This window comes from Cibotium barometz, chromosome 50, assembly GCF_041138505.1.
Source record: "Cibotium barometz isolate CiBa-2024 chromosome 50, ASM4113850v1, whole genome shotgun sequence".
NCBI classification, from domain to species: domain Eukaryota; kingdom Viridiplantae; phylum Streptophyta; class Polypodiopsida; order Cyatheales; family Cibotiaceae; genus Cibotium; species Cibotium barometz.
In genome coordinates this window covers 12,101,132-12,126,960 of record NC_141095.1, presented here as the reverse complement: position 1 = coordinate 12,126,960, position 25,829 = coordinate 12,101,132, and the positions used below count along the sequence as shown (strand labels likewise).

The 25,829-nt window shown below is 44.6% G+C and overlaps 1 protein-coding gene across 1 annotated transcript in view; it reads left to right on the top strand.

Annotated features, from left to right (window-relative positions):
- The first annotated feature begins 16,687 nt into the window (after positions 1-16,687).
- Positions 16,688-25,829, top strand: part of LOC147609801 (putative ribosomal large subunit pseudouridine synthase SVR1, chloroplastic) — a 69,231-nt gene continuing 60,089 nt past the window's right edge. The window contains exons 1-2 of the mRNA XM_086786961.1: positions 16,688-17,176; positions 18,370-18,449. Of these exons, the coding sequence (XP_086643087.1) occupies positions 16,786-17,176; positions 18,370-18,449 (471 nt within the window). The 5' untranslated portion in view covers positions 16,688-16,785. The remainder of the gene's footprint in view (positions 17,177-18,369; positions 18,450-25,829) is intronic.

Here is a 25,829-nt window from a genome sequence, read left to right as displayed (position 1 = left end):
AACTTGGTGGCAAGGAGGTAATAACGAAATTTCCTTACTGCATATATCATTGCCAACCCTTCTCGCTCCGTAGTGGTGTAGTTCATCTCAGCATCGTTCAACTGGCGACGACTGGCAAAGCTAATGGGGTAGTCTAGCTTGTGTTCTCCAGGTTGAGTCAACACACACCCAATAGCAAAGTTTGATGCATCAATATGCACATGGAAGAGTAAATCCCAGTTAGGCATTCTCAAGATTGGAGCACTCACCAAGGCCCTCTTTAATAGCTCATAGGCACGGACACATTCTTCGGTCCAAATAAACTCGATGAGAAGCTTATACAATGGTCGAGCTATCTCGGCGAAGAATAGAATAAACCTTCGATAATAACCAACGTGGCCCATAAAGCGTTGGACTCCCTTGTAGTTGGTGGGTGGGGGTAATTCCAGAATGACCTTGATTTTACTCTCGTCAGTGGAAATCCCATTTTTGGACACTATATGCCCTAAGATAACTCCGTGTTTAACCCAGAATTGCCATTTGAAAGGATTCAAGGAGATGCGATATAATCTACACCTTTGAAATATTTTTCGTAAACACATCAAGTGCTCATCCCAAGAGGAATGAACACAAAGATCGTCCAAGAAAGCTTCACAGAAGTCCCTTAGATATTCCTTAAAGGCCGTGTTTATCAATCGTTGGAATGTTGCAGGTGCATTGGTCAAGCCAAAGGCCATGACGCGAAAGGCAAACACTCCAAACTCCGTGATAAATGCTGTTTTAGCTTGGTCCTCGACTGCAATTGTGATCTGATTGTAACCCGAGTACCCATCTAAAAAGCTGTATGCCTCCTTGCCTGCCACTCTTTCAAGCACATGTTCAGAATATGGCAAGGAGTAATGATCCCTTCTGGTGGCTGCATTAACCTTTTTGAGATCAACGTACACTCTAAGTTTCCCATTCTTCTTTGGCACGATGACTATCGGAGAAACCCATTCTGAGTGCTCAATTGGGTATATGAATCCACATTTTACCAGCTTTTCAATTTCCTCTTGTACAATCTTTGCGTACTTAGGATTCATTGGGTAGGGACGTTGCTGGACTGGTTTAGCAGTGCTAATCATTGGAATCGTGTGTTGCACCACCGAGGGTGGAACACCCTTCATATCATGATATGTCCAAGCAAATATGTCCTTGAATTCTTTAAGAAGCTTCGTAAGTGCAGCTTCTTCCGCCTTGGTGAGGTCTTGAGCAATAAAAACTGGTTTAGACTCCTCACCCGGATCTGCTAAGTCTATCTCCTTGACTACCGCAGGGCCATCGTAGACACCGCTACTCCCATTGGTAGGCGTTCGTTGGGCTTTTGTGTAGACTACTTTACGTTCCCTTGTGGTGAATGATTTGAAATGCTCGGGTGCAGGGTGTAAGTCTACTGGTTCTTGTTGTGCTCGATTTTTTTCTTTTAATTCCGTCTCCTTTTGTTGTTGAGCCAACTCTTGGTTTTGCCGCCTTCTTGCAGTACGACTTAGTTTTGGCTTCTCTTCGATTTCTAATTGGGCGACGTCATGAGGTTGCGGAATACACCACATGACACTTTGGAGGTATTGTCCCCAATTATCCGCTATCTTCCGATGAGCGTCAATGGCTCCTACATAACTAAGCCATTCTGCAGTGGATCTCTCCTTATTTATTGCAGTTCGTACATTAGCTCGATAGCGTTGGCGCTTATGTCTCGTTTTCTTCTTACCAAGTTTTTGATTTTTGTTTCTATCCGATTCGGACTCACTTGGTCGATCTTCACTTTCGGATGAACTGCAGGAGGCCACTGTCCTAGGCCTTGAGCACCTTGCTTCCACATTTGGGTGAATATTTAATTCATTTTTCCCATCAGGCTCAGGGTCAGTTTCTTCTTGAGATTCATACTCAGATTTGCATTGGTCAGAGTCTTCGCTACTTTCAGTGTCGGTGGAGTTTGCCACATTCTCGCCATCAGGAGTCAAGTGCATAACACCTATCATGTTTATTGGCACTAACGGTGGCATATCTTGCCCCTCAGGTGTTACCCAACTTGTGCCTCTATTTCCCCATGTGTCTATGGTTGCCGCTAGGTGTACCCAATCCACGTTATCCGACTCAGTCATACCCGGTAGGACATCCATGTAAGGAGAATCTTTCCCATCATCAGTCTCTTTTTTGCATGTATAGCAATACCTTAATGGGGCGGAGTGAACAGTGGTATCCGATTATCAATGATAACCTTGCTTCCTAAAGGATGCGCACGACCATTCTCAAGATCAACTCGAATGACAGAGTCCTGGAATTGTAGATAGACATGGTTTTTCGACCAGTCATGCACCATTTGTGCTTCCCTCATGAAAGGACGTCCTAAGATCATTTGATATGACTTAGGATGCTTGGAGAAATCCATTACAATGAAGGTATGTCTTACCTTGTACCCTAGAACCTTGATCTTAAGGTCCCTTAACATTCCAATAGGCTTAGCAATAGTTCCGTTTGCCATCTTAACCACTATGTTTGTGACTTCGAGGTGAGGTCTTCCCATAGATTCCCAACAGTTTTTAGTCACAATGCTCACGCCAGCACCACCATCAAGGATTCCCTTTAGAGTTAACCCCTTGGTAGTAATGGAGAGGGTTGCATTAGATTCGTCCCCTTCAAAGTACTGTCCCAACCTGTTCACAGGTATTTCAACGACCGAATCTTCATCTAGGTTGGGTTGTAGATCCCAATGTCCCCCTTCATCTTGAAGCGTGTCGGGTCTATCCATATTTGCAAATTGTGGTAGCCCCGCCTTTAGTTCTCCATTGAGAAATGCCCGAAGAGCTAAGAATAGCTCAGGATCTCCGTATAATTTGGATATGATCGTGGTTCTGATTTCAGAGGACATGAAATCCATTAGCTTAGACACATTCAACGGTACTTTTCGAGACATCGCCCCTTGACTAGGGACTGGTGAAGATGGAATCACTTCCTCTTCGATGGGGTCAGGCATTCCCTCACTAAACATTCTTTCAAGCAAGAAGGGTGTTTGCCCACTTCCTGATGTCCTATCCTCACTTTCTTCCCGAATGATACTAGGTATAGCTAACGGTTTATGGTTCCGGTGAGGCTGAACTTGCGTAGGAAACAGTGTGTCTGGAATTTTGATTTTTCTCGGGTTTGGCTCCAGTTCTCTTTGTGTTTCTTCCACCAAACCCCTTAAGTGTTGCACTTGTTCAATCTCCTCAACTGGGTTTGGGTAAGTTCCAATCTTTTTCTTGAGGGTTTTTGGCCCACGTGGCTTGTCTTGGGGAGTCTCAGTCAGTTTGGGTGGTCGAGAGGGCATTAACTGACTTGGTTGTGGGGCCGAGGAAGTTTCCTTCTGTTTCCCCTTATTTATGTACTCGCTTGATTCTCCTTCATTGAGCTCCCGAGTGGGTTCTTCCCTTAAGGTAGTGGCTTTGGTCCCCATGGTTTCTATTGAATCGGAATCATCTTCAGGATCATTCATATACATGGGGTCGTCTCCTGTCCCTATGTTAGTCTTTGAACTAGGCTTGGAGCTCGTGGCATTAAGCGATCTCTTCCGCCGTGTTTTCTTTTTCTTTGCCTGAGCGATTGATGCAGTATCCCTCTCTTCAAGAATGTAGTTTTGATTTTGAAGCATTGACCGTGTAACTACATTCGCGGGTACAACGGGTGTGGTTCCTCGTGCTTGGTTGGTGACCTCAACCAAATTCAATGGCGTAATCTTGGGTGTATTAGGATTATGTGGACATTGAGCAATCAAATGATCTATGCCACAACGATTACATGTAAGTACCGGCATTCCCGATGTGCTCCCTTGATTTGGTTGCATTTGAGTAGCGATCTTCTGTAGCCTATTAGGGCACTCCGCTACACGATGCGGTCCACCACAATCATAGCATTGAAGAGGTGGTCTCCTTGCCATGGTATTAAGGTTTTGCCCTCTTGTGGCGAGAGCAGCCGCTTGATATACAGGCTTGACTTGCCCGAAATGATCCTCCATGTAGTACTGGGAAATCATTTCAAACGTATCAATCCCGTATGGAGCAGTAGGGTCTATCTCCTCTTCATAATCCCCACATGCACTATGTGACTCACAACCCATCTGGTTTATTGGGGTAATCCTTGGATGTGGAGGTTGTGGTCCTAGCACTGGCGGTGGTAACAGCACAGACTGGACTACATTCGGATTCCTTGGAACCATGTGCTGTGACGGTTGCTCGTCAGGTTGTGTAGGCATTAGCGCGGGTACTTGAGGTGTGTTTGACCAAGCTAGTGGTGCCTGGTTTGCCAACATTCGCTTAAGTACTAGGCAATCTTTAGATTGATGGCCATACTTACCACATGCATTGCAATTCCCATTGAATTTGACTCTGAATGTGGGACATTCACTCGTGCTATGTGGTCCTAAGCACACCGAACACCATTGTTGCTCTCTCCTTGGGTACATATGGCTATTCTGAGGAGCTCGATTACCCCTAAAGTATTCTTGGAGAGCCTTAGTAAGGTCGGTCACAGACATTTCAGATATCTTGGTCTCCTTGGCAATAGGTTTTACCGTCATTGGCTCGTGCCCAGATACTTGCGAACTAACGGATTTTGTTTCTGAAGACACCTTTTTACCTGCAATCATCAAGTTGTCTTCTAACTGGATTGCATTGGCAGTGACTGCTTCCCACGTTGTAAGACCTCTAATGACTAGGCCATTGTAAATGTCCTCGTGGCGCAATCCTCGGATGAATCTATCGAGGAGTTGGTTGTTATTGAAGCGTTCATCGGGAGTGCAGCGAGAATTTAGATGCTTCAATCGACTTATAAAGTCTCTCACTGACTCCCCTTCCTCGCGCTCAGCTTTTTGGAGTTGAGATGCTACTCCCCAAAGCACACCCTCGCGTATGTATTCTTTCAAGGACAATCTCTTGAGAGTGGGGTAGTGAGTGCGCTCTTCAACCCTTAAGATTCGATACCAATCTCCGGCCTTCCCACTCAAGGTTAAGCCTAAGGCTTTACACTTATGCAGCTCATTGTGCTCTTCCAAAGAATCACACACGTGTTCAAAGACTTCAATGTGCTTCCTAACATCCTCGTTACCACTGAAGTTTTGAGTGAGCTTAGCCACTTGTACTGCCTTGCTTCTAGGTTCTCTCTCACGCATACCCCGCATGTTTTCCGCAATAGATCATCCGATCGTCTGAGCAAACGCTGCGAGATCACCTAGGTGAGCAGGCATAGCTAGTGGAGGCACTTCTGGGATAGCGTGGCTGGTAGGAGTTGGCGTTGGTCTGAGTATGTTGGCAAATGACGTAGGATATGATATGTGGCTAGGCCTAGCTCCTCTTGGATAATGGTTATGATAAGGTGGTCGTGGAGCATACGCCATTGGCATACTAAGAGGCGTAGGAGCTACATGAGCATGAGTAGCGATAGGTACATATGGTTGATAGGCACTGGCACGCACTGTTGTAGGTACTGTTCCACTAGTAGGTAGCGGTGTCGTACTAACTACAGTGGTAACAGGTGCACTTTCAGCTATGCTCATCATTGGGGTAGGCATTGCGGATTCCCTAATGGAAAGTTGAGCCAAGGTTGGAAAGCTAAAGTTACTACTCGTGGGCTCAACTTGCATTGAGACTCCAGGCAAAACAACATACGAAGGGTCTATGGGACTCACCGAGGGAGTCTCCAATTGTGATAGGGTTGGTTGTTTGGCCTTGCCCGTATCCAAAAACCTCATAGGGCCAGTGGAAACTAGGTTCACTCCCCTATTTTGCCTCTCAATTTGGATAATCCTATGAATAACCTCACATATCATTTGCTGTTGCTCTTCTAGATTAGTGGCGCTAGATGTAGATCGTAGGACTTCTAACCAACCCACATGGTATGTGTAACCCGTGTATAGGTCCGTTAGAGTCTCTGTGTGTAGATCATATTCCCAATTTTCATTGAGAAATATCCCATCCAGACTTGGTGTGCCAAACGGTTCTCTTGAAGTGGACGCAAAGTCACTTCTTATGGGTTGGCTTCTAGGGACCTCTACTTTAGGAAGAGCATCGGAAGTTGGTAGCTCAGTAGGGCCCTCATTAAACGAAGTGGGTAGAATATCCACATGGACACTCTTTGGGAGGGTAGGGTCTACATAAGATGTGAATGGTGAATCTACTACCCCTCCTTCTTCATTTACTTCGCTTGTCGCATGCTCAGAGCGTGTAGCTCTACTAAAGGTCTCTATTAGACGACTAAACATGCTAGATCCAGGTTGTGGGGCCCACACTGGCATGTTTTGGCTTGTCTCCTCAGGGTTCTTGGTAGGGTGTCCTTCCATGGCTTCTGAGTCGGAAGACGAGTCACTATCCACTATTCGTGGATCTTGGGTTGCACTCCCTTGGGTCCCAGCCGAAGGCCAAGATGCCAACGTGGAGGGATGGTGTGAGCCTGCGTAAACTGAAACGCTTTCTAGTGGCTCAGGCTCTAGTACCCGACCAGAACGTAGATGCATGTGACGTGGGTACCCTACGTGCGTTGGTAACTACCCTTAAAGCCCACACAAGTGGTTTCTTGGGTATTTCGCACCCCGTTTTTACTTGTTTTTAGATTGTTTTTAACTCGTTTTTGACCCCCTTACTTACGGTCGACGAACTTGGACTAGGGCGTGTGATAGCTCGAAATGAGCGTATCGTTCAAAGGGTCCTAGTGTGCTTTACAGCACCGTGTTCGCCTATCTAGAGCTCCTGTAGTCCTCAAAACAGTCCGTTTCCCTTGGGGGGAATGGGCAAAAGCCTATTTGCTTATGGAGGAAAGGGTGAGGGCTTTATCCCACATGCTCACTTTACTCCTTGGGGAGTGGGCTACATATAGGGCACGACTTCCCATAAGCTCTCACTTGAAAGAAAGCTATGGAGGCTCACTCTCCTATATATATATATCAATAGACCGAGACCGAGGCCGCCGGGGTCGTGGGTCGTGGGTCGTGGGTCGATTGGGGTTCTTGCTTTTCAAAATTTTTTTCTCCAATTAGAAAATCTTTCCTCTCCACACGTTTGGTTCTTTCTTTAAAAATAAAATTTTAATTTTTAATTTTTTATATTTTTTTAAATTTTTATTTTCTGTTTTTTTTGGAGATAAGTTTTCTAGGGTTTCTAGCCTTGGCCGCGGCGCAGTTCGCGCACACAGCACAGATCTGGGGATTCAGAAACCCCCCTCACACGCAGAAAACCAGATAACCGATCGTGCGCCCACACGCGGAGCGGAAAAATAACAAAAGAAACAGAAATGCAGAAGACAAATTGCAGAAACAGAGATTGCAAACCACAGAAACACCTCAACAGCAAACACACAGTCGCTTTCCTACAGTGTAGATTAAGCTTCACGCAGCAGTCGAGCTGCAAACTGGAGCTTGGTGCAGGGCAACTCCCCGGCAGCGGCGCCAAAAATGTGCGCTTTTGTCGCACAGGTCGTAGCTGGGGACTTGCCCGACACCGTATGCGAGCCACGAATGGCTGCAAGCATACAACCAGGGAAGGAAGCTCAAAACAGAATGCAAAAGGTGTGTCACTCACCGCTTAACTGCCGCCTTGAAGGATTCCCGCGTCGCAGCTGTGAAGGAGGAGCCGCCGTCGCCGCTCTACCGCCTCGCCGCCGCCGCCGCCGTGCCGCTACACAGTGCGCTCGATCGCTCTCTCACTCTCTCTCTCTCTCTCTCACACACACATGCAGGAGAAGGAAACCAAGGAGATAAGGCAAGAGCACTCTTGTATTCACAACACATGAGAATGAGGATTTTAGGGTTACATTTGACTCTTATAGGTGACTTGGCCGTTCACGCTTGGGCGCCCATACATGGCCGACCGATCCTAACCCTTATCCTACTGACATTCAAGGTGCGCCTCTCATCGGCGATCACCCAATCCCTTTATCCTTAACATATGGTGCCGACAAGCCCGGCCCATGACTCAGAATATTTAAATAAATGACGTAAAACATAGTATGTCTCAATGTCCGTTTATGGGTTAACAGATAGTTACCATACCCTTGGTGGAAGAGGGACATCCTGAACCCTTCAACATCCTAGGGCTTCTCTTTCACTTACTTGCACTTATAGGCCATCACCTCATATAACACTCAACACTTCTCTTGCCTTGATGTGGCAGAGTTAGCCTTTATAACCCCTGCAAGCAAAATGAAAGAGAGCATCATTCTCACGGAAGAGGATGGATTAAAACCACTAATTATGTAGTTAAAGAAGAAGCACATTGATAGTGTCATTAGTTGGCAAAGAACCACCACACTCGAGCTTCTCCATAAGAGAGTTATACCCTTGGTGGTGGATGAGGACCCTTGATCTTCTCCATGAGATAGTTACCATACCCTTGGTGGAAGAGGGACATCCTGAACCCTTCAACATCCTAGGGCTTCTCTTTCACTTACTTCCACTTATAGGCCATCACCTCATATAACACTCAACACTTCTCTTGCCTTGATGTGGCAGAGTTAGCCTTTATAACACTCATCACTCCCCTCAACACTCTTGCCTTAATGTGTCAACAGCCAGCCTTTCTAATAATCGAGATCCAAAAACTCCTCATCAACAGAGACCACAAAGAGCACCCCTTAAATGTCAAACTTATCAACATGAGACCATGGAGAGCACCCCTTAAATGTCAAACTTATCAACAGGAGACCATGGAGAGCACCCCTTAAATGTCAACCTCAACAACCCTTTAGGGAGGTCACCAATAAGGAGTTGGCACCCAAGAGTATCATGGCTATCATGGGTAGCCAAGGGTACGATTCCCCTTAATGTGGATAAGGGACACCCTAAATCCTTCAGCATCCAAGGCCTCATCTTTCACTTATAGGCCTTGTCTTCCACTTACATGATGCTATCACCTGAGGTAACCCCCAAACACTCAATACTCCTCTTGCCTCGACACAGCCACCCTCTCTAACCATTATGGAGATCTAAAACCTTGCTAACAAGCAGAGAGACAAAGACCGAGAAAAGACCACCCCCCAAATGCTACCCTTGTGTATATATACGTGACTAGTTTCCTAATCAAGTAATGTTACCCTTATGTATATAATTATGATTAGGACTAGTTATCATTATGTATATAAATGTGTTTGGTTTCCTAATCAAGGATTGGTTACCCTTGTGTATATAAATGTGATTGGTTTCCTAATCAAGGATTGGTTTCTCTTGTGTGTATAATTGTGATTGGTTACGTATATAAATAAGATTGGTTTCCTAATCATGAACCAATCTTACATCATCTTGCATGTACGACTTTCCAAGGATCATAGTATGAACCTCTTCTCTAGAAATCCATCACCACCCACACGAATGAGTGTGGTGGAAGCTTAGCCTAACATTCTTAATTTTTACATCCTGAAGAACATTTAATGGTGGTTATTTATGTTCCCCCATTGCCAAGCTTGACCGCGATAGTGGTGCCTAAAAGTGGTGGTTGGGCTTGTGGTTAGGCTTCCCCAACCATAAGAAAATCGTTGGTGATTATGTTGACATTAGCACCACCATCTAAGATCATGGGGGACAATCATCATTCCCCTATAATGATAAGTAACATCTTATTCATTTCACCACTTTCAAAGTAATGTCCCATTATTTTCATGGCTTGGGAACCTTTGGTTGTTCGAGTATAGAAGGGAGTGCTCACTATGGCAAGGCTTATCCTCCTCCTCTTTAGGCAACTATATGGGATCTTAGATTCCCATTCATCCACACACTCTCTAAAGTTGAGAATTCCCTTTAAAAAGAGAACTAATTGGGACTCAAACTTCTAAGGATAAGAAGGTTGTGAGGTGGTCTCCTGTGGGTGATATTTGCACTTACTTAGGGGTCATGGGACTGGACATGCCATGATGCAAGGGACGCATACTAAATCTTCCTTTAGAGGCCCGCAAAGGGGGACAAAATGAAGCTATCGCCAATCACCTCAGAGATATTGTGATGACCCATGGGGAAGTCCAACTTTCACCTCCCACTGTCCTCTTTCACTGCATCTAGCAATGCAAAGTCTGATTGAATTATTTCTAAAGGCAGAGGCTCGAGAACTAGCTCTTTTTGTAGCCTTTTAAGGATGGTTACAGTTTCAATCAAGGCTTTTGCCAAGCTTTGAGATTTCCTTATAGGTTCAATGTGATTAGCTTTGGAATAGGGTTTGGGCTTGTGCTGCCTCATGCTCTTTAGTTACTTACTTCCAAATTGAAGCTTGAGCTTTATGTTCTGTTAGCAGCCTTGGATGTTTCCCTTAGCTAATACCCTTGCCTTGGTCATCGTGTGATGGCATTAATTGTGATAAATCCTCTTTGTACACTCAACAAGTTAAGGCTTGTCAAAGTGGTTAATGATACTAACATTGGGATAGTTGTCACTCTATTGGGACAATCCTTGAAAGCATGTTTGAATCCACACTTGTAACATTCATGTGCCTCCATAAGGAATGACATTAGGATATGCACTAGGTTTGTGGATGGACTTGGGATATTTAGTAGAGCGGCTGCTTTACGAGGACACTTGGTAACATGGTGCAAGCCCTTGTATTGAAGAGGTGGTAGAGGCGACCTCAATGTCATGTTATTGAAGTCTCTTACTCTTTGTTGCACCATAGCTTCAAACAAGGAGGTTTTTCTTTATTGCACCACATTTTAGATATCAATATGAATTGTATTGCTCATATGACTCATAGCTCTCCTATTCTAGACTCTAAAAGTTTGCTGGTAAAGTCATTGAGTACTATTATACTGGTGCTATTTTGGGAGGAATGATTGCGGTGGTTGTACTAGAGGTGGGTATGGCTTGAGTGGCAATCTTTGTATACCTCTCAATAAGGGGTTTTTATAAACATGCACTATTTTGACAGAAGAAATGGTTGGGGTGGTAGTAGTATTGGAGGTGGGTTTGGTGTCGGTGGTGGCCTTCTATACATACCTCTCAATAAGGAGTTTTGATAAATAGGCACTAGATTATGTTCTGTTTCATGACCATTTGGGTATGGCTGGTAGGGCTAGTGGTTTCTTTGGGAGTATGGGTTGTAATGCCAAAGTTTACCTTGTTGGGTAGACTGTATCATGGTTCTTCCCATGGCATTTGTAATGACTATCATATTGTTATTATCTTAGCCTTAGTAATGGACACTGTGTGCTTATATGGTTTTGGTGACACATTACACACTATATCATATCTCTTTGTGGAAATCAGTGCGGCTGTTCGCTTGAGGAACTGCCTTAGTTGGCCCTGCCACCTTGAGGAACTAGTTAGGGTTGGCCCTGCCCACTATTGGCTTATTTATTTGAGAAGAATGTCTGATAACTTATCCATGCTCATGTCCTTGATTAGGGCCCTTTTTGTGTTGTTGAGATCCCTCAAAGGCTTTGGATGATGCATCCCCTATCTCTTAGTTTGGGTGGATGGTTTTTATATTTCTATCTTGTGTAGATTGCCTACTAGGTCTATTACTACCTAGATAACATTCCCAGATGTAGTGTCTAGACCTATAGAGATGACCGCCGCCGTGAAGCCTCTTACTCTTAAGACTAATCATAAATCAATCAACCTTCTGTGTGGGGAGTGTATCATCTCATATGAAGATACTTGGTTATGGCAATGTAATCCCATATGATCTCACCTTCCTCTTGCTGGAGGTTGTAGCTTTGAGCAATGGGGGTTCATCTGGCACCAATGGGTAAGAATCACACAAAGAAAGTGTCTCAAGACCTCATAACTAGCCTTTTCAAGTGGGTTTAGTGCCGTAAAACGATTGGCCAACTTTACCTTCAACACAAAAAGTCCAAATGGTGGTAGTATGGGTTGTAATGCCAAAGTTTACCTTGTTGGGTAGACTGTATCATGGTTCTTCCCATGGCATTTGTAATGACTATCATATTGTTATTATCTTAGCCTTAGTAATGGACACTGTGTGCTTATATGGTTTTGGTGACACATTACACACTATATCATATCTCTTTGTGGAAATCAGTGCGGCTGTTCGCTTGAGGAACTTCCTTAGTTGGCCCTGCCACCTTGACGAACTAGGGCTTATTTGAGAAGAATGTCTGATAACTTATCCATGCTCATGTCCTTGATTAGGGCCCTTTTGTGTTGTTGAGATCCCTCAAAGGTTTTGGATGATGCATCCCCTATCTCTTAGTTTGGGTGGATGGTTTTTATATTTCTATCTTGTGTAGATTGCCTACTAGGTCTATTACTACCTAGATAACATTCCCAGATGTAGTGTCTAGACCTATAGAGATGACCCCCGCCGTGAAGCCTCTTACTCTTAAGACTAATCATAAATCAATCAACCTTTTGTGTAGGGAGTGTATCATCTCATATGAAGATACTTGGTTCTGGCAATGTAATCCCATATGATCTCACCTTCCTCTTGCTTGAGGTTGTAGCTTTGAGCAATGGGGCTTCATCTGGCACCAGTGGGTAAGAATCCCACAAAGAAAGTGTGTCTCAAGACCTCATAACTAGCCTTTTCAATTGGGTTTAGTGCCGTAAAACGATTGGCCTACTTTACCTTCAACACAAGAAGTCCAAATGGGAAGATCTTGGTGGGATTATCGATCCTTCCCATGGCTTCGCAAACTTGGTCGAACTTCTCTAGGCATTAAATAGAATGTCCAATTTGATAAAATTTGGTCTCATCATCCTTGAGATGTGAATTGGATTAGTATTGCCTAAATCTAAGCCTCTGGGTGCTATGTTCTTGGCAATTGCCCTTTCCATTTCAAACATCATCCTTAGCATATCTTTGCATATTCACGATACAATGTAATGTAAGAGGAGGGTTACACAATCATCCCACATGGGGATAGGCTATGTGGTTTCCAATAGCACTTGTTCTACGTGTGCCTAACTTTGAGGTTGTAGGCTTGCACTGGTGGGGGTTAACACATTATGCGATTACCCCTAGGGAACATCGGGGTTTGAAGTAGTCCCTATCATTGGTTATTTACATTTCCCCTAATTTAATGTTCCTTGTCCAAATGGAGAGGAACTGGAACTTAGTTCCGTGTGAAGAAGATTCCATGTAATGAGCTCCTCTCTAGGAGATAGGAATCATGTTTACATATTGTGTGCTTGCTAGCCAATTTGTGGATTGCTTGCCCCCCCCCCCTTGATATAGTATTGTAAAAAAGAGACATGTCCCGATTGTCAAAACAATGGTTGTTAGGCTGCTTGGCGATGGGGCATGCCAATTTAGGTTACTCCTAACTCGAGATCAACACCAAAAGTTTGGAAGAGTGTAGAATCTAACATAGTTTGAGCACTTCTGATAGGAAGAAACCTTGAGGTTCATGTTTCTACTCATGCTCTCTCACTAAGCTTTGCCCAAAGATAGTGTAATTTAATGGCCTTTTCACCAAGTTAATAACATTATTCACTAAGCCTATTAGCAAATATGGCACTCAAAGGACAATGGCACCTCCCCTTTCTAGGGGTTTCATTGTTCCTACACTCATATCTACATTTATTTGGATCATTTTTTCCAGGGATAGGGAAATTTAATGCCCTCACAAAATTAATGACATTATTCATTGAGCCTATTATGGCAAATCTAGGGCCCATCTACTAGGGCTAGGAGGACCATGGCACCTCCCGTTTCTAAGGGTCTCATGGTTCCTCCACTCCTGTCTACGTTTTTTTGCCTCATTTCTTCCCAAAACTCCTTGATTGAGGCAGATCTGAATGAGTATTGCCTTCTTAATAGGGGAGCACTTTGTTGAGTGTTGGTTGTTTAATGGGGCCAAAGACTCAGTGGGTTTGAAGTTATAGTCGACTACTAGATAATTATTCCCACCAATAAATTAGTCTGGATTGAGTTTGCATCAAGGGTTCCTCTCTCATGAATCAGTCTCTATAGTGCACAAATATCAATGGATTCGCACGTGTGTTCTGATCAAATTGCAAAAAATATAAATTATTCTTTTGAGTTAAGAGCTATGTAGAAGTCTCCTTCTATGAAGAAGGGATCATGACCATGAAGGAGAAATCCTTGGAATCCTTGAAGAAGGGATCATGACCATGAAGGAGGAATCCTTCTCCAAGGAAGGGATATGGCTATGTCAACCAAGTAAGAGGTGTTGAGCATCAACAACTGTTGATGGAAGAGCATTGTAATGTATGTACAAGAAGGAAGGGATATGGCTATGTCGACCAAGTAAGAGTTGTTAATGCTCGAAGAGCATTGTAATGTATGTACCAGGGGCTCTTGGGTGTAGTTCGAGGAGCTATTCTAAACTGCCCCCACAGTCCTGCAGGATGTGGAAGAAACATGATGATATCTGTGTAATGTATGTAGTACCAAGACATATGAATCATGTTTGCAACTTTACCACACCGGCTAGCCTGGTAGCCCCTTTTTGAACATCCTCAAATGTGATACGATCCTTGCCAGGAGTTATGTCATGTCATAGTAGGCATAACATCTTTGTGCAGCATAATTGTGGATATAAAGATGTTTTGCATATCCAAGCATATCCTCTTTTTAGAAATTACCTTTGATATCCTATATCGGTCCTTTCTTAGACTTCTCCTATTTAAATAGCTATGCCTTCCTCCACTCTTTCACCAAGTCATGGAGTCTCTTTTTTCTATAAACATGCGAGTTATATTAACATTCAGCCTCTCCCTCATTTGTATGTTGTAAGGCCTTATAGGCTGCATAAGACTCTATAGCAAACCACTTGTTACATGAAAATAATGGTATTCACCTCACCCCTTTCATGACCATGCCAAAATGCTTATAAGACCAAGAAGATATAATGTGTGTACAATTTCTTAATAGGACATGTGGTGCATCTCTAAGAGCTATATTAATAAAGAAATAGAAGGTGAACTAGACAGGTTAATTTAAGGAAGTTACTAGCCAAAGAAAGCACTAGAGAGCTCTGGTGCCTTTGCTAGGATTACAAGCTCACTCTTTCTCAGGGAAATCGGGTAATAAAGGCGAGTGAAAAAAATCATTATTTGAGGAATGAGATGGACTCCATCTCACGATTCTCAAGGTCAGACTCTAAGCTTCATTACATTTATTACTCTAAATGCATTATTTATTTGTGAGACTCTGTCTTCACATAGTGTTAATTGCTTAGTGCTAATCTTGCATCATGGGGTGCTTAAATTTTAGGGGTTGAGGCATGTCTATGGTGGCATCATGGGGTGCTTAAATTTTAGGGGTTGAGGCATCTCTAGGGTGGCATCATGGGGTGCTTAAATAAGGATCTTGGTATAAGGAGAAATCTCTCACCACACTTACCTTTTTAAGTACAAATAAATGGCCATGTGCAAATAAATCAAACCATTGACAAGCACATGAAAGCGCATAAAAACACGAAGAAAAATATCACAAGACAAACATTGGGTGCAACCCCCCCTCCTCTAACGTGAGTGGCTCCACTTCCCACACATGGGTAGTTTTTTATATTTCTTACAAATTAGCTCGAGGAGCCATACCAAGTTGGGCTTGTATTTTACAAAAATAACCATCACTGCTTTTTTGCTTCAGTTGTGCTAGAGCTTATTGGAGAAAGGATTATGTACCTTTCAGTTTCCTTGATTGTTTAAGACATCCACCTTGTTGACTCTTGTATTGTAGGAAAGGATTATGTGACGACGAATCTTTGTCTCAAGTATTGTTATTGTTGACTCTTTTCATTGAATTTTTGGAACTATAAGACATAATCCCTCCCACCTATTAATCTTATAATTTTCCCATCCTTTCCCCACCTTTCAATCTTATAATTCTCCCATCCTTTTGATAGTCCCCCAACTCTGATTTTAGGGCCACTAACTCCCTTTTTTTAAAACTTTTTTTGATTTTTGTGTTGACCATTGTCCTTAGGTTACTAACTATTTCCTTCACCTCTTCCTTAATCTCATCCTTCATTTATGCCTTCACTTGCATGATGATTTCCTTTGTTTAATGCATGATGATTTCATTTGTTTGATGAGTCTCAAGTGTTAGGCTCGGTTTGGTTTACTTTAAGGGCACAACCTTGCCCCTTTATTAGCAAGGTAATCGACTCATAAGATATTATGTATAAAAAGGTGCATGGCTAGCTACAACTATATTTGACTATTTAAGAAGCTCTTTAGCTTCTACTTCTAAATGTTTTTTTTTTTGCGACGCCTCTTGCTCTTGCTCTTTTTCCCTCAATAATGTTTCTCTATGTCTCTTTCTCTTTGTTTCTCTCTCTTATTACGCGCACATCTTAAGCCTAATGGTAGTACTTGAATCGCTTGCTCTATAAGATCTTGAGTTTAATTCCCATATTTCACTATATCATGCTCCTCCATAGAGTGCTAGGCTTGTGCCTGTCACATTGAAAGTCTTTTCTTACCAAGGGTGTGTTTGGGTGTGTGTGAGCTTGGGAATTTTCACTCGCAACTCTAGCGTAGTGGTAGTAATTTGTTGTTCTATAAGGTCATGAGTTCAATTCCCATATCTTCCTTGTTATGCTCCACATGAAGTGGTGGGCTTTGCCTATGATGTTAAAAGCTGATGCCTTTTCATCATGGTTGATGATAGTCATGGTATTCACCTTAGTCCACGATTAGGAAGAATTCCATGATCCTACACTTACTTGTCACAATAAGTCGTGAGAGATTCACCTTAGCTGTACAATCAGGAAGCTTTCATGTAGAGAATTCCACAATCCTACACTTACCTATCAGGCGAACCTTAATTGATTTTCAGGAGTTTCGGTTTAGCAAAGGCGCTAACAAACATGCGCTAGCGAACGGGGGCAAGAATGGCGATTGTGGCTGCGCTGCCGCTGGCGCGCTTGCCGAATGTGGCTGAGAACCTCTGCTTCGTTTCGTCTTTCCGCCTCAACAGGTTGCAGTTGCTTCCCACGAAACTAACGACATCCTCCTCCTTCTCCTCCCCCCAGGCTCTCATTTGCAGGGCCGCAGTAGCAGAGCAGGCCAAGAAGAAGAAGAAGAAGAAGCAGGTCTTTACTCCATCGCTGGCCCAAGACAAGAATGACGCCGGATACTTACAGGTCTCTCCAGCCCAGCGTATCATCCGTGAAAAGAAAGCAGCCGCTGGACCTCCGAAGTTCTCTAAAGCAGCTCGGCGTTTCTATAACGAAACATTCAGAGAACCTCAACGGCTCAGCAAGGTTCTGGCAGCTGCAGGAGGTTAGGCTCTCTCCTCTCATATCTCTATTAGCCTCTATCACACATGCACATGCACATAGACATCCCCATCCCCATCCCCATCCCCATCCCTACATCCCACATAACATACTACAGCCACATCCCTATCCACATAGCATTCAGACCTCTACATGTGGGGAACTTGTTTTCAGAACCATCTTTCTACAGCTAGATACACATTTAAGGAAGGTGACATCTACATGTATGTGTGGATTCCTAAAGCATTCTCATATACCTATAGTCGTATTATAGCACAAGAAAATTCTAGGTTTGTAAAAAGCTTCTGAAATGTACATTCAGCTGGGACGTTTCTATCCTCAAGGGGAATGTTTTGTACGTCTAATCAATGTACATGATAATTCTTAGGACACAAAGGTTAGGGCTTGACAAATTGGTTGTAGGGGAGTTTTAAGTTGCCTTGATGAGTCTAAGAATCCTCAGAGGACGGAGTTAACAAACTTGAAGTTTAAAGATCCTAAAGGGGGGAAGTTTTCAACAACTGCAGAGTCACAGTAAACAAAAAAACTCTGATCATTTCTAAAATGCTGAAAAGCCTCATGGTGAAAATATTTCATGGAATTTTGAGTGAATTTTCTGTTTTTTGTTTTTGCCTTGTTTAATCTATGACTTTTCGCTGGATTTGTCACGCTGTCACTTCCCAATTGCAGATCACAACCTTCTTTTAGAGACTCCTCTCTTCTTCCTCTTCCCTTCTTCTTTGACTTTTTCCTCATCCATCTTCTCCCTTCTCCCTTCTCCCTTGTCTTTCTATTTCTCTTCCTTCCCTTCTCTTTTGGATAAAGCTTCACAAATATATATTTTCAATATTTTTTCAAACCTTACTTTTTTTTTCTGGTTGGAGGAACAAAATGTTTCTAGACAAAACCTAAAAGAATTCGAAAGAAAAAACATAAAACTTTTCCTGTGTCTATGGATGGAGTTTGTTTGAGTGCTTGAGTTTGAAACATGTTCCAAAAAAACTTAGTAAATGCATCTACATTAACATGTACTGATTACATAATATGTATATTTCATGTATGTCACAAAGATTAAGGCTGCATGCATTTCTATATGCATGTTGCTTGTTTATATATACTCATAGGGAATCGGCTCAAGCTTCTAGCCTTGTGGTCTATGTACTTGCTCAAACTTCTAGCATAATTTTTGTGGTGTAGTGGCCTCAAGGCGCTCGTGTGAAGAGGTCATCTTTGAAGCTAGAGTGACGGTCAACGGCGATGTTTGTAAGATCCCTCAGGTTTGTCTTGTACTTAATACCAAACAATTTGTGCTATTTACCTATGTAGCAGATTGTCTTGCATGGGAAGTTGACTAAAGGATCAAGCAACTTCAGTAAGTTTTAACAACAATGAAAACACTAAAAAATGATGGAGATCCACCCACACAAGCAGGACAATAACTAGATCCGAATGGCCATGTTTTTGCTTGGCAGTATTTACTCAATACGAGAAAGAGGTACAAAGTGAAGAGTGACAGTTAAACACAATTCAGTTCTCTTTGCTGTGTGCAATTAGGCCGAGAAAAAGAGCAACTGGACTGGATTTACCTATGAAGGCCCTGAAGGTTTGCTGCCGCTCTCATGAGTTTTTGGGCTCTGACTGCTTTTATGCAGTTGAATCCTGCCCAAGAGGGCTGTGGGCTGAAGAATGGAATGGATGTGTAAATTAGAAGTGTGGTCTCCTTTATAGGATGGAGTTTTTTTTTCTCCTATTGCTTGTAGGCTTTGTCCTGATTTCCTCCTTTTGGACCGTGTCACATGTCCAGCCCTTGGCTTGGCCTTAGACATCTTGCCAGTCTGTTTCAGGCTGTCAAAGAAAGTAGACCCACGTGAATCTGGTACAGTCATCAACAAGCAGCATGAAATAGAGAGATCCTCCCAATGATGGTGTTTGCTGAGGTCCACACAAGTAAGTGTGAATCAACTCCAATGGTTTTGAAGCCCGCCTGGAAGCCTGCTTCGGAAAGGAATTGTGCTGCTTACCACGTATGCAAGACCTGCAACGTCCTTGCCTGCTGCCAACATCTGGCAAGCCAACCACCATCTGGTCCCGGAAAGCTCGCCGCAGAGCATCCACATTTAAGTGGCCATAACGAAAGTGCCACAGATCTCCGACCTGAGAACCTGTCAATGAGGAGAGTGCAGAGAGGTTGTAGATACCATTCTCCACACCGCCTTCCCAAACAACTTGGCCAGTCTCACGGTCCCGTAGAGCAACTGAATGCTCCTCAAATTCCACCCGAAAGCCAGTCTTTCATACTTCATGCACTGACAGAAGATGAAACCCAAGAGCAGGGACATAAAGAACACGGGAGGAATGCTTGCCACCCTTTCCGTCGGGAATAATCTCCATCCGGCCCTCACTGTGTATCAGAATGGTGAAGTTGTCGCCAATGAAAATGCGACTTGACTGTCGTTTCAGATCCAAAAAAGAAGTCTCGGGACAGAGTCATGTGCTTGGAAGCACCACTGTCAAGAATCCATTCCCGGGTATCCTTTGCGGTGAAGCCAACTGCCTCCTCGCTCGAAGATGATGAAGCATCTAAGTCCATCATCTCTAAGTGCACAAATGCAGGAGTCTTTGCAGCTGAGGTTGAAGAATCAGCACTCTGCCCAGTCCGCTCAGGACACTTCCTCCAATAGTGGCCTTTCTCGCCACAATCATTGCAAGACCTCTCGGCCTTCAGTTTCTCTCGATCTGTGTCAGGCTTCTTTTCAGAAGACTTCTCCGGTGAAGCCTTCCCTTTGCCCTTGTTGTTAATCCGGCCTTTCATCCGTTGGCCAGTTAAGGCCTCCGAACCTTCGCTGTGAGGAGGATTCGTGAATCGTTCCTCTGGGTCCAAGACCATGGGCACAAGCTCCTCCTAGGTAATGGTGCTGAGCCTGCCACCACTAGTAATCAAAGAAGAGTAGAAAGCGGAATACTGTGCAGGCAAGTGGGACAGCAAAGTAATGGCCATATCTTCTGATGATATCTCCTTCCCAGCCTGGAGGACTTCCTGCTGAAGGGCTTGCATCTTGTTAATGTGCTCCCGCATCGTCAACGACTTTGCAAGGTTCATAACCCGCATCTGTACTTCCAAGGAAATCCTCTTCATGGGCGATACCCTATTATAAAGAGAAGCCAAGTGCTACCATATGCCTCTGGCCAGCGTCATATGCTTTACGTGATTGATTACTTGCGGTGTGCAGTTGAGGAAGATAAATGAACCGACCCTGGCATTGACACGATCCCACATCTGTGCCTGTGCCTCGCGGTCCTTCCTCGTTGACTGTAACTCCCCTTCTTCTTCCGGCCGTGGAACCCCGATAACGATGAAATCAGCAAGGTCATATGACTCCAGCACAGACTCCATCATAACCTTCCAAATACCGTAATTGTTCCCGTCCAACTGACGGTCCACAAGGAACGTGGGGAGTGTTGGGATCTTCACATGCTTCTCAGCCATCTCGAACAAATCTGCCATCGCGGGGATGTAATTGAAAAAGGGTGGGTCGGTGGGAAAAAAAAAACTTTAAACCTGCAAGTGGCTGTCCAGCAACTCAGCCCGCCTTCCTCTTGCTTCTTCGCTTCCTGAACTGTCCCTAACAATCCACCAATCAGCAACGCAACAATCCCCCTCTTGCTCAGAAAACTCCCAAGATCTTTCAAGAGCCTAGGGCTCTTACCATGTCAAAATACGCAGCGGAGATGATAACCAAATCTGAGACCACAAGAGCAAGTAGAGTGCAGAAAATAGACAGCACAAGAGAAGGAGAGAGATAGGTGTGTAACTCTTCTCTATACACGATCCCAAAATGAAAGCAAGATACAATGGTGTGGGGGCCATGGGGCCATTTTATATGGCCCCATACATGCAATCGGCCTGTTGAAAAGGCAGCCGACTGGGCCTACATGTCCACAACCAGCTCCATCCACCAGTCGGCTAGCTGTACACAATCGGCCAGCATGCATGAGAGGTCGGGGACTAGAAGGGGCAGTCGGCCAGCATCCAGAACCTCCTGACCAGCAGTCGCCCAGTATCTGGATCAGCTAGGGTGCAAAAAACTACCTCCCACACCTGGTAAAAATAGGGAAAAATGGAAAAAAAAAATACGAGGAGTGACGAAAAATGAGAAAACACCTACAAAGGGCGGGCACACCCACAACAGAGGCCCTGGTGCCTGATAAAGACAGGAGATGACTTCTAACATACACTTCAACGCACTGCGGACCTTCGAGCCAGACGGAGACCGAGAGCACTAGGCTACCAAACTACATCAGAGGGAGATCACAGAGATACGGGCTCGACATCAGCACCATATCCAGGAGTGGCTAGCTCACGTACACTCACACCTGGAGATCATGCTCCGAGGTATTTTTGCCTCGCCATCGCCTATGTATCACATATTACACCCCCATTATGGTACTGGTTGGAGCTAGACAGATCTGCATCGCATTCTTGTATACCCAATGCATATAGGTTGCATACTGAGCCTCTAGCGGTAGTGCTCCATCCATCACACCCCCCCACTAGCTCAGTACTTTCATAGTTTATTTCATGTTCATTTTGTCCTTTTTTTCTGGACATCCAAAAGACATTGATAGTTGTACATTGATTTGTCTCATAGGTCGAGTTCGGCCTCTAGTAGACGTTAATAAAGGGAAAGTGGCCTTCTATAGAGATGGTAAGAGTAGTGATTATGGAGAGGCGCTCTTCATGACAGCGCGAGACCTATGGGACTACACTCAAAGTTGCTACTTGGAATCGTAATGGATCTCTACGCCTTGATGTAGGGGCTTTTGAGGATAGTTTTGTTAAAATTTCTTTTTTGCATGCATCTCAAGTGAGGTCGGCCAAGTCCATTTGTGGATATATAAGCACCCTAGCTCCATTGTAAAAACTCATCTAATTCATTGCTGTTGTGTTGGTTCGAATACTCTCTCTCTCTACCTCTCTCTAGCGTTTGTGCACCCTCTCTCTCCCTTTCTCTGCCAGCGTTTTCTCTCATCCTCTCTCCCTTAGCGTTTTCTCACTAACGCAATACTGCTTCCGCATTGTCAACTTTGACATGGTATCAGAGCCAAGGCACGTCAACGCCCAGGGGACCGGAGCGCAAGGAGAAGGCAGATCTCGGCTGCGTTTCTCAGCCGGCAGGAGAGCGATTGATTTGCTGCGTTTTTCATCGTGAAGCACCCTTGGACCATCGTTTTTGCCATAAGAGGGGGGCTGATTGGATCTAGCAGCGTTTTCATCGCGGAGAACCCCTTCAAATCTGCGTTTTTCAGCCGGAGGAGTGCTGCTGATTTTCAGCGTGAAGTTGGACGAGATTTGGGCTGCATTTTTTGGAGAGGTGGATCGGATTAGGAGATGGGTCTCCCGTGTTCGAGCAAGGACGACAAACTGAATGGTGACAATTATGCGCATTGGAACTTGATCATGAGGCTATGGTTTAGCAGAAAAGGCTTATGGGACATTGTTGATGGCTCGGAGGAACGTCCCCGAAGGGATAGCAATTGGTTCACACGTCTTCAGGTTTAGGAGTTTCTCAAATCTCTTGTGGATTGGGATGCTCACAATGCGAAGGCGATGTCGGCGATTGCAGAATCTCTCACCAAGGGAATTTCCCCTGCCATACAGACTTTGAAGACTGCCAAGGAAATGTGGTCAAAGCTTGCAGGAATGTTTGATCGAGACTCAACAATGCGAGCAGTAACCCTTCTCGGCCAATTGTTTTCCATCAAGTTTGAAGCCCGGACCTCTATGCAGTCAGGCAAAGGTTATCCATGATCAGTTATCGGCTATGAATAGTGCGTTAACTAGTACCCAGTTAGTTGCCTTGGTTCTTACGAAGTTGCCTAAGGAGTACGAGATGGTCTCGAGGGCATTACGCTTACAAGTCACAAAGGAAAAGCTGGAATTTGATGATCTCAGCTCTTTTCTCATTGAGGAGGAAGCAGTGCTCATTTCCCAAGGCAAGATTCGAGTTCCGAAGGATGTAGAATCGGCACATGCTGCATCGGAATCCAATAAGAAGTCTAGGAGCCGTTGTTATAAGTGCGTAAAGTGAGGGCATTTGGCTCGGGATTGCAAATCCAAAGCTAAAGCTCAAGGCTCGACGAATGACAAAGGCAAAGGCAAAGGTGACGAGGATGACAGTGACAGTGATACTACCAGGGATGATACGGCTTCTGCCGGTGTGGCGAGGATTACACTGGCACATGCTCCAACATTCTAGCTTGGTGGATGGATGCTACCACGTGCTTCAGCCAGAGAGAGGCATGTGAGTGGCAGAGAGGGGTAGTCTGTGCTGCCGTTTGACGACTTGGACCCGTGTGTCGGAGTTCAATTTCTGGGTGTTTGGATCCGTGTGTCGGAATTCAAAGCACTAGGCATCTGGCAAGGAACCAACATGGCGTATAAAACACTATGGATGTGCTGCAGTCATTCATTGTTGTTTTCGGGATTATGGACAGGGTGTGTACCAAAGTTCATTATCTTGTGGAGTTTTTTTTTCGACGTGATGTGTTCACAGTTCATGAATGGGGATTCTTGGACGTAGTGTGGTCTACAATTCAATGTTCTTTGAGGCAGTTGGTGCTCAGGATGGCATTTTTGGTGGTGACAAGCTAGTGGTTGCAAATCCGAGGTGTACCTAGTGGTTGGCCACTGCTGGGGTGTCCATGGTAGCTTCTTCATCGACTTGGTATTCCTACTTATGTCCACTATGAGCTGCAGAGAGGGTGTTAAAATTTCTTTTTTGCATGCATCTCAAGTGAGGTCGGCCAAGTCCATTTGTGGATATATAAGCACCCTAGCTCCATTGTAAAAACTCATCTAATTCATTGTTGTTGTGTTGGTTCGAATACTCTCTTTCTCTCTCTCTACCTCTCTCTAGCGTTTGTGCACCCTCTCTCTCCCTTTCTCTTCTAGCGTTTTCTCTCATCCTCTGCCCCTTAGCGTTTTCTCACTAACGCAATACTGCTTCCGCATTGTCAACTTTGACAAGTTTCACTGGGAGGGACATCATCTTCTACTGTGAGACGCATCAGGCTCCTGGACAGTCCATGCCACATGTTAGTGGATACCGATGGGAGACAACTTGTAGACATGAGACTTGTTCAGAGCATAGAGGACGGGGCTCAGGAGGAGTGGCAGTATTGTTTAGAGAGGAGCTGGAGCCACTGATACATATAGTCCGCAGAGATGAGCAGGCTAGGTACATGTGGGTTAGACTAAGGGCAGAGACGGGCAGATATCTCTACATTGCTATATGCTATTTTGCTCCTAGTACATCAGTGTATGCATCACCTAGCGGGCAGTCTCCCTTTTCTATTTTGGATGATGACATTTGGGAGTTCTCCAGGGATGGTGACATCATTCTCCTGGGGGACTTCAATGCGAGGACCGCCCATAACCAGACAGTATTTTATGATACCTCAGAGGAGATGTTGAGGGAGCTTGATGTTAGGGATATGGGCCTATCTAGACTCTCACATGATGAGGAACATACAGTGTATGGGCGGTATTTGATAGACCATGGGGACTGCACATGGATTGGCCATCCTGAATGGCCTACAAAGATTCCCGACAGCGGGCGGTTTCACTAGCTTTCCACATCGGCATGGTGCTAGTACAGTGGACTATGTTATGGCTCAGCCCAGTCTCATTCCCTCTTTTCAGGATTTTATGGTAGGCACTAGGCCGGTTGGAGTAGCAGTGGATCATGCTATCTTGTCCTTCACTCTCACATTTCAGTTCAGCACCGCTCCATTGGGACAAGTCTCCACACACACTCGTTATACCTTTACGAGGGAGACTGACACCATGTACACGGATGAGATATACAGACGCTTATGTGCCGAGGAGCCGGGACAGCCATTAGATGAGCTCACTCAGATATTGATAGAGACGCTTCATGCTGCAGCATCAGAGGCATATCCCCATAGTCAGCCTACACGGAGACGATCTGGGAATATGCCCCAGAACAGCTGTTATGATGAGGAGTGCAGAGAGATGAGGATCAGATTACAGAGAGAGGTGCTCATGGGTGTTACCACTCACAGACAGTCACGGATTACCTTCCAGCGCCTAGTGCGACGGAAGAAGAGGGCTTATCTTGCTCAGTTAGAGAGGGATTTGTATCAGTTATTTATGAGTCAAGACTCAGGCGAGGCATGGAGACTATTCCATGAGCATTCACCATCACCAGCCATTACCTCCACAGAGATTTGGGGTGAGTATGCAGCATCCCTGTACACAGCACCAGGACAACCGCCCCTGCCAGACCCATCGGAGCCATGCCCAAAGACATGTGCTTTCTTTACTGCTGAGATGGTAAGGAAAGCTATTGACAGGATGAGGACAGGGAGAGCATATGATCATGATGGTTTGGTAGCAGAGCACTTTATTCATGCCAGAGATATGCTTGCAGAGCTTATTGCTATGATGTTTAACCGAGCCATGTGTGAGGGTTTTCCTGAGACTTGGAATATGTCCACGATTGTGCCTATCTTCAAGTCAGGGGATCCCATGCTTCCTGGGAATTATCGTACCATCATGATTGGTCACACATTGGCTAGATTATATGCATCTATTCTTGAGCAGGAGTTGAGTAGATGGGCAGAGAGAGAGGGCA